The sequence below is a fragment of the Bufo bufo genome, chromosome 6 (assembly GCF_905171765.1).
Source record: "Bufo bufo chromosome 6, aBufBuf1.1, whole genome shotgun sequence".
Taxonomy (NCBI): Eukaryota; Metazoa; Chordata; class Amphibia; order Anura; family Bufonidae; genus Bufo; species Bufo bufo.
In genome coordinates, this window is record NC_053394.1 from 266,546,977 (window position 1) to 266,563,919 (window position 16,943).

The 16,943-nt window shown below is 37.1% G+C and overlaps 1 protein-coding gene across 17 annotated transcripts in view; it reads right to left on the minus strand.

Moving 5' to 3' along the window:
• The window catches only part of PAX2 (paired box 2), a 76,610-nt gene that overhangs the window by 47,247 nt on the left and 12,420 nt on the right, over window positions 1-16,943 (minus strand). For 13 of the 17 annotated variants that reach the window (XM_040435894.1, XM_040435899.1, XM_040435891.1 and 10 more), the window contains exons 2-3: window positions 15,551-15,719; window positions 14,668-14,865 (exon numbers count right to left, since the gene is read on the minus strand). In XM_040435894.1, the coding sequence (XP_040291828.1) occupies window positions 14,668-14,753 (86 nt within the window). In that variant the 5' untranslated portion in view covers window positions 14,754-14,865; window positions 15,551-15,719. The remainder of the gene's footprint in view (window positions 1-14,667; window positions 14,866-15,550; window positions 15,720-16,943) is intronic. The other 4 variants (XM_040435895.1, XM_040435896.1, XM_040435881.1 and 1 more) reach the window with 1 other exon arrangement.

Genomic DNA, 16,943 nt, shown 5'->3' on the forward strand with positions numbered 1-16,943 from the left:
GTGGCTTTGAAGAAGATAAAGAAGCCTACAAATGCAAAATCATTAAAAATTTCAAATTAGAAATGCCTAACTTTTATGTGTATATATATATTATCACTAGAAGAAAATAAATAATAATATATTGTAAATAATTATAGTAAAAAATAAAAAATTGTATAAAGTATAGGTTGACATCTTTAAAGTACTGAAAGTTTTTTTCCTGTTTATTTAATTTCTCTGTTGACACTTTTTGGTTTATTCATTTGTCAGTGGAAATACCCTATTATACATTCCATGTAAACAAGAAATTCACTGAGTCAAGCACCTGAACTAATGAAGTCTGTTTTCTTATGGATTTGTGTGCTATGGTTGATTGACCAGTAAACTAAAATATACAAAGATTTCCTCATACCTCATCGTGCATTCTTAGTAAGTGATTAGGAATGGGTAATAACTGGCAGGTTTTTCCATGTGATGTCATCAAAAACAATGTCAGTTTAATATAACACCTGTTTAGGGTAAACATCCTTTGATATTGGAGTTGTTCATACTCCTTGAAAGGTCAGTAAGCTACTGGATAAGCATTGTTAAATTTGTAGTTGCTCTTCTTGACTGCAACACAACACTCTATTATTACTATTTTACTATAAACACATACTAATATACTATATGTTCCGCCTTCTGTGTGCATCAGTAGGATAGTGTTACAAATATTTAGCTTTAGAATACCTCAATGCACACAATGCAATGCAATATGCACTCAAATAACCATTTGCATTAGCAAACCAAAAGAAATATGTAAGGGCCCCTTTAGACCTCATGAATTCCAGACCAATTATCGGAAAAAAGAGTTCATAGGAACGCTCGATCACAATAATTGGCCAATATAATTGAGCAGCCGATCAGCTGATGAACGAGCAAATGCTTGTTGACTCATGGTCTTCTTTCATCAGGTTGAAAGTTGTCCGATTATCGGCAGCACATCTCCCTGTGTAATCAGTGATGTGCTGCCGATAATCAATGGAAAACAATGAGGGAGGAACGACTGCAGTAGCGCTCTTTCTCCCACATTCAGTTTGTATCGCCTTATGTAATCGGACTGGTACAAACCAGCGCCGATGGTAGTGTTATGATCTATCGGTGCTCGCACTACCTGAGAATCATGCAGTCTAATAGGCCATATGACTTTTGAAAAAGGCCTATAGGATTTTCCTGCTTTATATATTATGCCACCCCACATTGTGTTGTCTAGATCCGTAGAGTCAAAGAGATCTTATCAATGGAATCTAACAATGCCTTCAGTATACCTACACTGTTTATATGACTCACTTATGACTCACTTACTCAGATGGATTCTGGTTTAGTTCTGGAGAACCAGTATAACATACATCAATAGGGACGGAAACTATTATATACTCATTTGGAAGCAGAAACAACTATCTTTATAGTGCAAAGGACAATGTGAAAGCTGATAGATAGTTAGATAGATAGATATATAGATAGATAGATAGATACTGTAGATAGATAGATAGATAGATAGATAGATAGATAGATAGATAGATAATAGATAGATACCTGCAGATAGATAGATAATAGATAGATAGATAGATAGTTAATAGGTAGATAGATAGATATATAGATAGATAGATAGTTAATAGATAGATAGTTAATAGATAGATACCTGTAGATAGATAGATAGATAGATAGATAGATAGATAGATAGATAGATAGATAGATATTGCTATCACCCCCTATAAGCATAGATAAGAAAACAAGATTCAATACTTTATTTATATTTTTAACTTAGCTCCATAGGAATTGATTGACCGCCTGCCTTGTGCCATTCACATAAATTCAGAGACTTTATTCAGGAGTCATGTTCATTCTATTGAATAAGCAATTTGGGAGGGTGAATTAACTGCCGTTGCTAGAAAGTCCCTGAAGAAATATTAAAATTGCTGGCAGACCAAATCAATACTCACTGAACACCCAGTGTGAGTGGCCTTGGATTGTGTCTATAATGGATATGCGCAGAATCCTATGCCAAAGAATGGGGGATTCCTTCGCACTCACATAGCTGTGCTTCGCTGCCCGTCAATTTTAATAGCAAGTGATCTTCTATGAAAAAAGTGATTGTATTTCTTTTTCTACAAGTCTCCCCCTCTTTTCCTTGATTATTCTGAAACCAAGCGTATAGAACTGTTTAGATCAAACACATCAACAGATGTTTATAGAGTCCCTGCCCTATTACTAGCAGTTCAATGTCTGTCACATAATGACTACCTCTAAATAATAATGGAAAGTGAAGGCAGAGCTTACTAAAATCACTAGTTTTGTCAATATGAATTGTTCAGTGAGAATCACTAAGTGCTGATGTCAGTTGTCACAAAATAAGGTAATGGCATGCTGAAGTCAATAGCTTGTATGGTCCAGGTCAGGCTATGTTGCTCAGTCAATCATAATCCAGTTGAACCGTACATCAGGAGACGTCAGCACTTTATAAATGATAACGACTGGTAATAATACCGTTTATTCAACAAATGCAATCAGAGAAGCGATACTAGGTGCCTCATGATCAAATTTGGCCGCCTTGTGTAGACCTGAGCCTAAGCTGAATGGGGGTAAGACTCAAATGCATAACAGAGCTATCACCATACTTCTATATGTTTCAAAAACTTGGGTAAGAGATAATTGCTCTCATATAAAATGCATCTACAATTATCGCAGACAGTTCTGGATCTACAGTTACTGACATAGAACGCCATTTTAATCTTTTTGTCAACAGATAATGGAAGAAGAATAAGTTATGCCCAAAGTTATGAAGTGTCCTAGACATGTTAATAAATACGGGGGCATTACAATGATAATGTACTAACAGTGTGTAGGATTTGTCCAGATCATTCAGGTAACAGAGGACATAGGTTCTACAAACATGGCATGTCCAGTACTGTTGTCAACATTAGATGTGCTGGCTATTGAGCCTTGATAAGAAAAGGCACCCTTAATATTTGGTGTATTAGTGTTCACTGTGGAAACAAACATCTGCCCCTCCAAAATGAGCTTCTTAACACCCCAGGATTGTACAACCCAGGAAAAAGGAAAGAGCAAAGAGTATTGGCAAACCTCATTGGCACCTTATATGGAAATTACATAGAAACCGAGAAGATTGACAGCAGAAAAAGACCACATGGTCCACCTAGTCTGCCCTTATATTATTACTTAGGGTAGACATGTACATACTAGTCATGTTTAAATTCACTCACTGTTGATTTCCCAACCACAACACATGGGAGTTGGTTCCAAGCCGGAACTATTCTTTCAACGTAAAAATATTTCCTGTCATTGGTTCTGTTCTTCCCCCAACTAATTTTAGATTGTGTCCCCTTGTTCTTGGGTTGAGTTTTTTTTTCAAATTAAAAACACTTCCCTCCTTAGCCTTATTTATCATTATTTATGCCCTTTTTTTCAATCATATCCCTCCTTTTCCTTCTGTCCTCAAGGCTATACAGATTAAGTTCTTTAAAGTGGTTCTCCGGGCTTTTACTATTGATGACCTATCCTCAGGATAGGTCATCAATATCAGATTGGCGGGGTTCCGACACCTGGTACCCCCACCGAACAGCTGTATGAGGAGGCCGCCCGTGCAGTGTGCGCGTGCCGTCTACTGTCTCTCTTCCTGCTCTATATGCCAAAGCAGCTGTGAGCATGAAGAGAGAGGGCGCGCTGTCTCCTCATACAGCTGATCGGCGGGGTACTGGGTGTCTGACCCCTGACGATCTGATATTGATGACCTATGCTGAGGATAAGTCATCAATAGTATATACCTGGACAACCCCTTTAAGTTTCTCATATGTTTTATGCTTTCATCATTTTTGTAGCCTACTTTTGCACCCGTTCCTATTTACCTTGCAGATAATATCATTAGACATGAATATATTACTGTATATCACGTTGTATAAGCTTCTACATGTATAAAATGTAACTACTAAATTGGGTTTGATAATAATCTCCAGTAAGTAAATTCTTTTATTTGGAAATGAAGTTGAATAATATGCAGAGTATCTAAAAGTTGTAATACACATTAGATAGATGTAAGTGTAGGTTTTAGGTTTGAAAAACTGGTGACCGATTGTTACACCGGTGCTGCCACCACACATATTCTACTCTAGATTATGCATTACAGGCATTCATACTGGCCATGTTCAATGACACCAGGCGCTGCAGGAATGACCTTTCACTTTCGTTCAAGTTACAGCCGGCTGCACCGAATACAGTGAAGTGCTATTGACTTCCTTCCAGACGATGATGTTCTGCCATTGGCTAAAACGATTGTTCATTATTAAATTTTACCTGATGAACAAACATTTTAGACTTGTGTATATGGGCACCTAAAAGGGCCATTGAACCTTCCAAAAACTTTTGATATGCCATAGTGACATAGCAAAGGTTTTGATCGTTGGAGACTGAGTGCTGAGACCCTCATGAGGTAGCAGCCAATTAACCTCATTTTAGGGGGAAAATTCCTTTCTGACACCAAACAGGCAATCAGAATAACTCCTTAAATCAACGACCCCTCTCCAGAATTTCTGAAGAAGGGTCGTAGATCCAGGGAGTTATTCTGATTAGGAAGGAATTTTTCCCCTAAAATTAGGACAATTGGCTTCTACCTCATGAGGGTTTTTTTTTTTTGCCTTCCTCTGGGTCAACTTTGCAGGAAAAGTGGGTGAACTGGATGGATGGATGTCTTTTTCTAACCTTGTAAAGTATGTTACTATGATCACTAGAACAAGGAGAGAGAGAAGTTGACAGATAGCGCTCTCTTTCCTCACTGCAGTAGACTGAGTGGAGACAAGCCCATAGACATCTATTAAGCCTGTCTCCTGCAGCGAGGAGCGAGCACATGCTATGCAAGCGCTTTCCTCTCCTCATTCTAGCGATCAGTGAGACCCCCAGCACTGAGACCCCACCGATCACTATGATATATCAAGTTTTTGGAAAGCTCAGTAATAACACTTTAAGACCTATTGTATAAATCACGTTTTTTCATCTATGACTAAGGCAGAAAAAGGACTAATTTAGACTTTTATAGCAAAACATTGTAAATTTAAGTTAACACTGATTTAGCTGTTTACTATGCTGCATACACACCATGTTTATCTCAGTAGCTTTGGACTGTTTGCTGCTGTGTTCTTGATCATTACTGTTAACATTTCATAGGCTAGGTTACTATTTAATTAATTTGTGCAATGAATGTTCCATTTTTCATTATGCCTCTGTGACATTCAAAAAATTTTATGTCTTTGACATAAATAATGACACAGGTGTGGCAATGCAGCTTGTGTGCTCAAATAAAGTAAGCCAAGTCTCCATTCTCAGAAGGTCTGCTTCACGTATGCCTCATTCACACAGTCAGTGTTCGGTCAGTGATTGCCATCAGTGATTGTGAGCCAAAACCAGGATTGGAGCCTCCACAGACATAAGGTATATGGGAAAGATCTGCTCCTGTTCTGTGTTTAGAGCCGCACCTGGTTTTGGCTCAAAATCACTGATGGAAATCACTGACCGAACACTGACGTGTGAATGAGGCATCATGTATAAGAATAATGTCCATATGACGTATCAGTACCAACAATCCTGTACAGATTGAACTTCTCTATATTAGTATGGAGTATTGCACTTGCACAGTTTGCTTTTAGATCATAGGTGGATGTAATGTTTATTAGACTAGATGGTTATTGACATGTGTTTAGGTTTTGTAGGATACACCCAATAATAACTAGCTGTGTTTGATTTAACCAAACAGATTAGGTTTGATGAATATTATTCCTTGGTTTGTAATGAAAAATGTTTCTGTTGTGTTTTTAATAAAAAATTTTTTTTTTTTGCTTTTTTTCATGATTGTGTAATTATAAAAAAAAAGGTTTAGCAAATACAAAATTTTGTCAAAAGGCTCTGAATGTCTACTTGACCTGACAACCACCTAATGCCGGGATCATCAGCCTCCGGCACTCCAGCTGTTCTGAAACTACAACCCCCAGAATCCTCCTTTCGCTTCTATGGGATTTACAAGAACAGCAGAGTAAGGGCTCATGCACACGACTGAATGTATTTTGTGGTCCGCAAAAAATGGATCCGCAAAAAATACGGATGACGTCCGTGTGCATTCTGTATTTTGCGGAACGGAACAGCTGGCCCTTCATAGAACAGTACTATCCTTGTCCGTAATGTGGACAATAATAGGACATGTTCTATTTTTTGGAGGAACGGAAATAAGGACATACGGAAACGGAATGCACACAGAGTAACTTCCGTTTTTTTGGCAGACCCATTGAAGTGAATGGTTCCGCATATGGTTTGCAAAAAAAACGGAACGGACACGGAAAGGAAATACGTTCGTGTGCATGAGCCCTAGGTCTGCATGCCAGGAGTTTAAGTTTTACAGCAGCTGGAGTGCCAAAGGTTGCTGATCCCTGACCTAATGTGTATGGGAGCCTTCTAACTCTTACCCGACTGTAGTTGTCGATAAGTATCGGGCATATTGGATGACAACATGCCCCATCATTTTGTACTAAAAAAAAAGGCACTGTCTTTCGTGTCTGGCAGCCGTTTTCTCTCCTCTCCCAGTTCAGGACACATGCAGCCTCTGCTGAGCTGGGCAAGTATGGATATGGTGAGGTCAGCAGATAGCTAAATGCTATGGCCATCCATAGGCTATGTTCCCAACTCATGGAAGTGTTCAAATTCTCCACACTGACATGCCAAAAGGTAAAATGGTCTCACTTTGTGCCAAAAAAGCTTTAGCAGATGTCTGTTGGTGTACCAGTTTGTTAACTGCATTGCTAAGTGTAGTCGGCCACGCTTTTTAATATTAAGGCATCGCCACAATACAAGTAAGTGAGTCACGTATGTAACTGTACGGCATATATATAAGTATCGGTATACCTAACATAAGAGGCTAATATAGCCTAAATCTTGTGAGTTCAGGGTTGTCTGACAAAGAGTAAAAATAGTTAACTATATTTATTAATCTGTAGGGATTAATAGAGATATTGGGATAGTTGCTTAAAGTTATTGCTAGTTAGACATTATCAGTCTTTCACTTAGTAATACTATAAGTTGGTAAAGACGGTTATGGGCGTTTTCTACAGATAACACACTGCCCGTGGGTTAAGAGCGCCCGTTCTAAATACTGAAGTTCTTTAGTTCCAGAAAGAAGCCTTTCATTGTTAATTATGTCGTCTACCTAAAACAGTTTGTCCTTTGTAACAATAGACTTAAAAATGGCCGGTCATGGCATTAGCACCATGGCGAGACACTCGGGTCTTTATTTTTGCTGCCAGGCTTGATCTACGCTTGCCATGTATTTAAGCAAATCTTAAATTATAAAGCAATAGTAAAAACAATGTGTTATATGAACAAGTGCTTTCATTTTATAGCAGCCATAACATTCACCGTGCAGTGGGACTGCGCACATAAAATAAAGACCGCCACACTGCCCGTTACATCCTGCTTTTTTTTCTTTTTTTTTTACCTAACACATTTGCTTCTGTAATGGCCTTTATCAATACTCCTGGGAGAGCGCTGAATGTTCAAATGCATAAAAAAAAGAAGGTTTTGGAGAATGGATTTGTTTTGACTAATTTGCCACTGTGGCCAGATCGACGGGCGCTGCCAATGCTGTATTATTATTATTACCGGCATTATTATATTCATTTGTTTATTCATAATCTAGTGGCATGGGTGTATCTGGATGGGTTTGCAGTCATTTAGCCCATTCTCTTCATAATTGAAGCTGGTACCTTTTTTTTTTAGCCGCATAGACAGACGGTATTATTGGTCAGAAATCCATAAACACATTGCTGACCCTATGTTTCCTTACTGTGCAAGCGCTTTCTGCTGAAAAGGCACTACCCAGTTGTATTATATGCAAACAGCATTTTGCCACAGTGAAATTAACCTGGCACCTATTTCCATATTTTAGTAGCGTAACGCATGGGTGGGTGCTTTAGAAAGATAAAAAGCTGAGAGTCTGCCTGAATCTCTCTCTCTCTCTCTGCTCTGCATATAGGTTCAAAGTCTATTTTATAATATACATACACCTCTGTGCCTTTTTATGGTTCATTGCACTATGTCAATTTAATATCATATTGGCAAGAAAATCCTTTTTGAGGTCATTATGCGGACAGCGGCAGCCTCTCGAATCTGTTTAAGACAAATAGAGGATATGTTCATTCAGCAGTGCTAGTTTTCAGTTTAAGCCTAGCCCCATAAAAAATGTAAGTGTCGTCATTATTATAATTATCCAATTTCATATTGTTATTATTATTACTGATACACAGTGTTAGCAGGAAAATAAGGTTTGTAATTTGCCGTAATGTCTGTTTCATCGAGGTTTTGTTCTATGGTCTGTGGAAACCTAACCTTATTCACTTAACAACAATCAGCATGGCCATACTTGGAGGATATTGCTTTGTAATGCAGCCGCACAATTTGGATGCTTTATTTATATATATTTTTTGCAAGGATTTGGACATGCAATGGGGATATGACCTTGTAGGAAAGAACAATGCCCTAGGAAAGCCAGGAGAAGAAAAAAAAAAAAATCACCCTGGTTTTAAATAATTGCAGGCTGTTAAACGGAGAATCCTAGCATATCATACCAGTAATGGGAATAAATCCCATTGTATTTGCATTTTAATTTTCCACATAAACAATGGGCCTATAGTGTGCTGAGTTTCTAGAAGCAAAAAATAAATAAATAAAAAATCGCCAGGCTGAATTTAATTAGAAATGAAAAGTTTATAGGTCCCTCTTTAATACGATTAATGCACAGTTAACATTTATCACATACATATGCTGGATCCAGCTCAAATTGCCATTTCTTAAGCAGCCACAGTGCATGAAATGAATTTTTCTTCACTTTTTTGTGTGTGTGTGTGTGAGTGTGCGTGCGTGTGTGCTTGTCTCTTGTGAGGCAGCCCGCTCTCTAAACATCTCATTAAAATGTTATGCTGATGCCAGTGTAACGGAAGAATGACCCCTAGTTACAGTGCAAAGTTCATTAATGCTCTGCACAGATGGGTGGGATTTGCACCTGACTCCTTACTCTCCACCTTCTATGCCACACAGTGCTAGTAGAAAGAAGAAAATAGTCATGATTGTACATAGATGTATCGTTTAGGACTTTTGTGTGTCCTCTAGAACCCATTGACAATTTATATGTACGGAAATCTGCATTAGGCTCCATTCACGCGTCCGTAATAATGGGTCCGCATCAGTTCTGCAAATTGCGGAACGGGTACGGACCCATTCATTCTCTATGGGGAAGGAATGGATGTGGAGAGCACACTATGTGCTCTCCGTATCCGCATTTCCAGAGCGGCTCCGGAAAAAAATAGAACATGTCTAATTCATATGCATTTCTATAGGGGTGCCGGCCGGGTATTTTGCGGACGTGTGAATGGACCCGTAGACGCAAGAAGGCTTTCAAACATTCAGTATCCCCTTTTTATTGCGTCAACATGCAACTTTGAGAGGACCACCTAAATTGCCCTGAATAGTGGCCTTTTAGAGGAGTTGTCCTCTCAAAGAAAATGGTCAGTATGTATATAATGTACAGTGGAGCTGAAAGTCCAGACAGAGTTTTGACTATGCTATCATTATATCACTATTTTCAGTACAGCATTTACTACCTATCCACTAGAAATCATTGAACAACCACTCCAGGGCCTACCTTCTATAAGTCAGGATAGACCTAGGGATATTCGTCATTAGTGAACATTTCTGTTTTCAGGTGGATCAATGTTGGTTAGATAGGTTGGTCTGATATTCAATGTTAAGGATTCAGGAATGGTCTATGCTAATGATATTAGAGAGGCAACTAAATGGCTATCCCCAGACAGGCAGAACATGGCTAATAGCAAACAAATGTCTTAAAATGTCAATGACATTATTTAATTTCACATCAACATTGCATATTTTGGATAGATTTGAGGCACTGACTAGATTAAGTGGTGAATGAGTTATTGATGGAGAATCGTTCTCTTGGGAATCGTTCTATTAATATTTCTATTAAGTGATATTTGTACTTTTAGCTACAGTCTATTAAAATTGACCTGATGATAAAGAGAACTCCTTTTTGTATTATAGTGTTATAAAGCTTTCTATTATATTTCACATTTAGCCAAAATGTCATACCCTATGCATGCTGGGTATGCATCCATTGGAATTTCTACTTCCCATTGAAGTATTTTTGTATTGAACTATTTTGCTGTGTGTTTCCCAGTGACAGTGGATCTGGTTACTGTGTTATTGATTGGTTTTTACACAGACAGAAGGTTTTGTGCTGGTCTCTGATCTAAATCTACCTCTCTATGGGCCAATTGTTGCAAATATGGGATAGAGTTGCATTCTAGACCACCCTTGATGAACTGTGCTGCATTGAATGGACATTAATAAATGGACTTTGGTTGTGTGGTGGGAAGGGAATTGAGAGGTTATCTGGTACATTTATGGATTTATAGACCTTCATATCCGAAGTGATTATCCTGTTAAGTTTTTAGTCTATAGCCTTTTGTGATATCCAAGTACTGCTAATCTGAATGTCTGGGTGCATCCTTAATATCACATGTAGATTTGTAGTTCTTTGACCTATACATGCATCTTTGGGTACATAACAAGAGACTGTATAGCCAAAAAAGACCAAAATAAGGCCTACGTTTTTACATTTTAACACACGCATTTACAGCTAATCTAAGCTATGGAACTGGAGTGGCATTATACATGATATTAAACTCACTGCAGGACTAGATGATTAGAGTAGGAAGATACCACATTGGTGGGAAAGAGCATATTTACTCAATTATTTACAACTGAAGTAACCCCACATCAATTAATGAAAATGTTGATATTTTATGTATTGTGATACTTTCTATTATGAACAAAAAAATGAAAAGTATAAAAAAAAGTTAAAAAAAAAAAAGTTAATTCACATCAGTCTCTTTCCTAAAATGCAGGCATCCCAGACACTTATTTGGCCAACATGCACGGATGGATTATCTACTTGGTGTTCTTGCTACTACACACAGCACATGTAAGGATAGATCACTGCAGATGGCTTTATGAGGAAAACCGCAATTACCTCTAGAGGATGCAGCCCGCATCTAATTACATAAAAAACATCCTTATATGATGTAAAAATAACATAATAACCAAAAAACATGTAATTGGGACTGGCTCTATGAAGTTGTTCACTTGCAATAGTATTGAGCTAACAAGTCGAAGAGAGGCATATGCAAAATTGAAGGCAAATAAGCGGTGTAGACAAAGAATAAAAATCAAATATGATTTATATCAACTAAGTTCTGAATAGTGTCACTTTCTGTCCACACTAAACTGAACATTTGCTCTTTGTCTTTTATATTGGCTTTCGATCAGCCGTACTTGATGGCCAAATAAGGAATGACCTGGACATTGATTCATTTTTTTAAAAACCTATCCTAAAATCATGGCTAAAATTTCCCAAAATTGTCTATCATTAAATGTGACTGGCAGAATATAACATTCTATAAAATTGCTTTGATAACCCAGATATTATTTTCAATATTCCGCTAATAAATGATCTTATGTAACATGGCATAGTGGCTTAAAGGAAAACAGAGGCCAAATTTGAACTATTAACTAAACTGCCCCAGCGCTTTTTATTTCAGCCACTTCAAATAACTTAAAAACTTGAATTTAGGTATATTCGAAGTGTAACGTAATACAAATTATCAATTAAATGTCAAAAAAACTCAATTTACCACTGAATTACATCGACCAGATTTACTGTTAGACGTAATAAAGAGAAACTGAGAAAATAGAGAAAATAAATTACTGGTATATATAATAAATTTAAAAAAGAAAGTATAAAGTAGAATGTGTTCAACTGAAAACTTAGAAGGCTTATAACACCCCGGATTGTACAACTATCATGCTATCAAATATTACAAATGCAAATGCACTGACAATTTGAAGAAATCAATTTTTTTCCAACAAACAGAACACGGTAATTAATCTTTGTGACTGCAATACGTCTACAATTAAATACTTTTCTCAGCCACAGCTGACTAATGTATATTCTATAAGAACTCCTTTTTTAAAATCATCAAATGAATACATAAAAACAACCGCCAAAACACTTGTACATGCCGTAAAGTTTTAGCATTTCAAACATTTTAACCAATACTTGCACTTTATGAATTAGTCATCCTAGTGCACAAAGTCAGAGCATCAAAATTCAAAATTAAATTATTTCAAAGTTAAAATTTCATGAAAGATTCAAGATTTTATCATAGGGTAATGGGATGTAATAATCCGCATTATCACAACATAGTTATATACATCCAGACATATATATCACAGTACCCTCAGGCAGCTATAGCACTGCCATTCTTTATTCCTCTATGCTTAAATTAATCTAATTTGCTTTGCATCCACTAGGACACACTTTCTACCAATAAAAACTCATCAAATCTGGATCAAAGTGTATCTTATGATGGCACGTAATTCCGATCCAACCTGTTCTTTAATTCCTGGAAATACAGATGTAACAGAACTGAATAAGTCATTCTGTACATATCCCAAAGTGTAGTCTTTGGTTTTACATAATACCGCATGTGCTTCATCATATCAACTCACAGAGTTATGAGTGCGTTAGTGATGCATTACCTAGGAGTCAAATGACAATTTCAGCTCTGCTACATCTGGAAAGAGGCATTTTGTAAAGGGTTTGGGGAAAAACTTTATGATCCTGTATGAAAACTTGCAACTTTTCAATCATTGCAGGCCGCATTGATTGAAGAAAATATTAGCATGTATTCTCCTAAACTAATCATCAAGTTTCCCAACTACATGTTTAATGGTTGGAAAGGAAAAGGCGGCCATTCCAATCCATACCATAGACAACCTGTTCAGGGGCAATGTGCATTCTATAAAAGACATAAAACACAATCTGCTAATGCCAAGAAATAGGCTTGCATCCCACATTCATTGTGCTGTCTTGTAATGCTATATATTAAGGAGACTCTATAATGAGACCTTGTTTAAATGGAGTAGGCCTAAACCAAAGGTGGATCAACAAAAGATTAAAACGCTTCATTGGATGATGACTGAAACTACAGAAAGTTGTATGTTAATCATTACACCCATATCTACAATACTAAAATATTACACCAGTTTAACATTGCCTGACTGGATGTTTAACGCAAATATGTGAAAACGTCTTCAGTATGGCTGTTTAACCAAGCAATGACAATATACTGTGCTTTAAAACCATCTGATATCTACTGTCTCTCCATCACAATCATGGGCATCGCCCTTTTCCTATCATACCAACAAACTCTATTACTTTTTTTTTTTACCAAACCAAACTGGAATAAGCTAGAAAAAAAATGAATGGGGGAAGTTTATAGTAAGGAGTATAATTAGTCTATCAGTATTATGTTACCCTCTTCATATCTTAATAACCATTTTAATACAGATGGCACACACAGGAATAATTTCGTCAAGTAGCCCAGCAGTATATTACAGCGCATGTATGTCTCAGGGATTCTTTTTGAGCCAAGGTACATTCCAGCAGTTAATTTTACCTGCTGCTTGCGAGATGACTTGGGATAATTCCATGTCATTTGTGAAATATTAAAAACATTTACGCAGGTTGCCAGAGCAATTGGAACAGATAATATCTAAATTGTATTTGCTGCTGTGTTTCTGCATGGCATTTGCAATTATAGCTGTACCTTTTGCTTAGTTATGCTTTTGAATATATAATAGGAATGCCATAGATCTTATGAAAGGATAGCTTATATATAGAGAGAGAGAGAGAGAGAGAGAGAGAGAGAGACAGGTATGAGTTACTGCACAGCTGCAGTTGCCATATATATAAAGAGAGAGGGGGGAGTGGGATGTGTTATTGGAGTATATATATATATATATATATATATATATATGTATGTATATATATATATATATATATATATATATATAGTCTTTCCAAGCAGCAGGTATTATGTCTAGGATTAGAGCCACATGTTTATAAACAAATAAAGCTGTATTTAGATACAATGTATCATTTCCAGCCATTGTAAACAGTAGATGATATAGTGATGCTGACAACATTGGGCTATGGGCAGGTATAATCCTATAATAGCAGTCATTATGGCCAGCACTCAGTTTTAGGAGAAGTTCTGTGTACAAGCAGAATCCCCTGTAATCCTGGTCCCATTTTACATGTTTGCATTTGCTACTCTTAAAGTCTGCTTGGTTAAGATAAATAAACTATTGGTATTTTAATGGTTCAGTAGCTGAGACTCTGGTGATTGTCTGTAAATTTGGGAGCTGTTAAATTCTTAATTACTGAGAACACTAAACATTAGATGGAGTATACTAGTCATAAACAAAAAAGGAAGGCAGCAAAAGTGACATTTTACACCAGATGCAAGGGAAACAATTCAATCATGGACCCAACAGAAGAGAGCTATTTCTTTATAGATACCTCCAGTGCACAAATCTATATCAAGCATTCCAGCTCATATAAAGCTCTGGCATGGGGGAGGCAGGAGGAGCTGAGCTCTAGAAGGCTGCACAAGGTCAGGCGAGGGCTCATGGAATAATGGACAGCATGGCAGGGTGATGATGGTCATGTAGTACCTGTTAATGGAGGAGACGCTGGGCACAGTGTCATTGTCACAGATGCCTTCTGCTAGCAGCCTGTCCCGGATCTCCCAGGCAAACATGGTTGGGTTCTGCCTCTTGTATTCTGCGATTTTATCGACTACTTTCGGCGTTGCTACTTTAGGCTTTGATCCACCAATTACTCCTGGTTTGATGCTGCCGGTCTCGTAGTATCTGCACAGAGCACACAGGTCTAGTAAGATCCGCACAAATATACACAAAAATAAATAAACAAATTATATGTAAATAAATATATCTACATATAAATAAATAAATATATATATATATATATATATATATATATATATATATATATAGCTTGACGACTTTTATGCAAAATCTGATCGTTTTGATATCAATACAGCAGTGATGATGATTCTAGGATACTAATGGGAAAAAGCGTTTGTCTTTAGAGGATCTGAGCTCATTAAAAAATCAATGCATGCCTGCTATTAAAGCCTTGTAATGTCATTGAAATAAGCAGTGTAGCAAATAAACGAACAATGATGGAAAATTATATAAAATCAGCAATGGCTGGGGCATCAGACTGTTAATGAACACTGCATATATTAGACTCTGGCCGCATCCACCCGACCTCTACATATTACTATTATTGTATTATTATGTGCAATATGTCTGCATATTAGAAAGCGTATTAGTCTGCAGGGCAGTACTATATATATATATATATATATATATATATATATATATATATATATATATATATATATATATATATATATATATATATTCGGTTTAGGTGATATTGACTAGCTATAACGATAGTTAGCAATCATGTAGAAGTAATCATTTGAATCCATTTTTTCCTGCCATTAGAGGAATCTAGAAGTAGTCTTACCTGCCCAGGATCTTGCTGACACAGCCATGGCTGACCCTCAGCTGCCTAGAGATGTCACAGGGTCTCACCCCTTGGTGGGCCAGCTCCACTATCCTCTGCCTCACCACATCAGGTAATGGTCTGCCATTTACAAATACCCCCCCGAGCTGGTTGACACCCCCATGCCCTGCTGGGGAAGATGGAAGACAAAAAAAAAAAAAAAGAGGAGACACAAAGAGAGAAGAAATGGGAAAACCATTAGATAGACACTAATATTGAGACGCTCTCTATGCACCTGATCGATTTGTATTTCTCTTTATTTGAATATGTTACATTGACATTAGTATGGCAGTAAGGGTTGTACAGCATGTACAAAGCAGGGCATGCACATGACATTATGCTACATTTCACACATGAGCTGCATGACTACAGTGTAACCAGATTCAGAGCAAACACGTGCTGCCAGGGACCAGGGTAACCCATCCCAGGCCACTCACACAGGGTGCACCCTACACTGTGCCCACCACCAGTGTCACCCACATATATAGGGAGAGCTGCAGCACGTGACCCATCACTATCTCTAGCGCCAGGCATGCGCCCTGCTCTTTACATTTAATCACAGCATTGCCTTATATCCACATTGTGCTATACAATATATTATATCTATCCATATACTGGGTTAGTAGCATATTATAACAAGACTATATATATATATATATATATATATATATATATATATATATATATATATATATAACATACACACATACAGACATATTTAATATATGTGCATGATAAGTAATAAGTTAGTATCTATCTATCCAATCTATATCTATCTATATCTGTCTCATATCTATTTATTTATTTATCTATCTATGCATTATCTATCTATCTATCTATATCTATCTATACATTTGCTATCTATCTATCTATCTATCTATCTATCTATTATCTACCCCTCACATAGTTTCTCTCCTGAGCAGCTGACAGTGACTTATTGACTGTGAACTTGAGGAAACTCTCATTGCCCTTCCATCGATCCAATGCACAAATCCAGTTCTCCCCAAAGATGTTCCCCTCCTGCCATTCCAGTGTATGTGTGAGATTGTCCTGTGCTCCTCACATCCTCCTCATCATCTCCATGTATCCTCCTATCCTTATGAGCTATACGGTTACCAGCAGTCATTTTCTCAGCACCTCTGTGATAAATAATTCACCGCACCTCTGATAACTCCTATTACATATTATTAAAAGGCAACAGATGCAAAAAGATTACACATGAATTATTTAATTATTGGGTACAATACCTGCTTGTATTGTGCATGGGGGATGTCGGGAAATCTAAAATATGTGTGTGTGTGTGTGTGTATATATATATATATATATATATATATATATATATATATATATATAT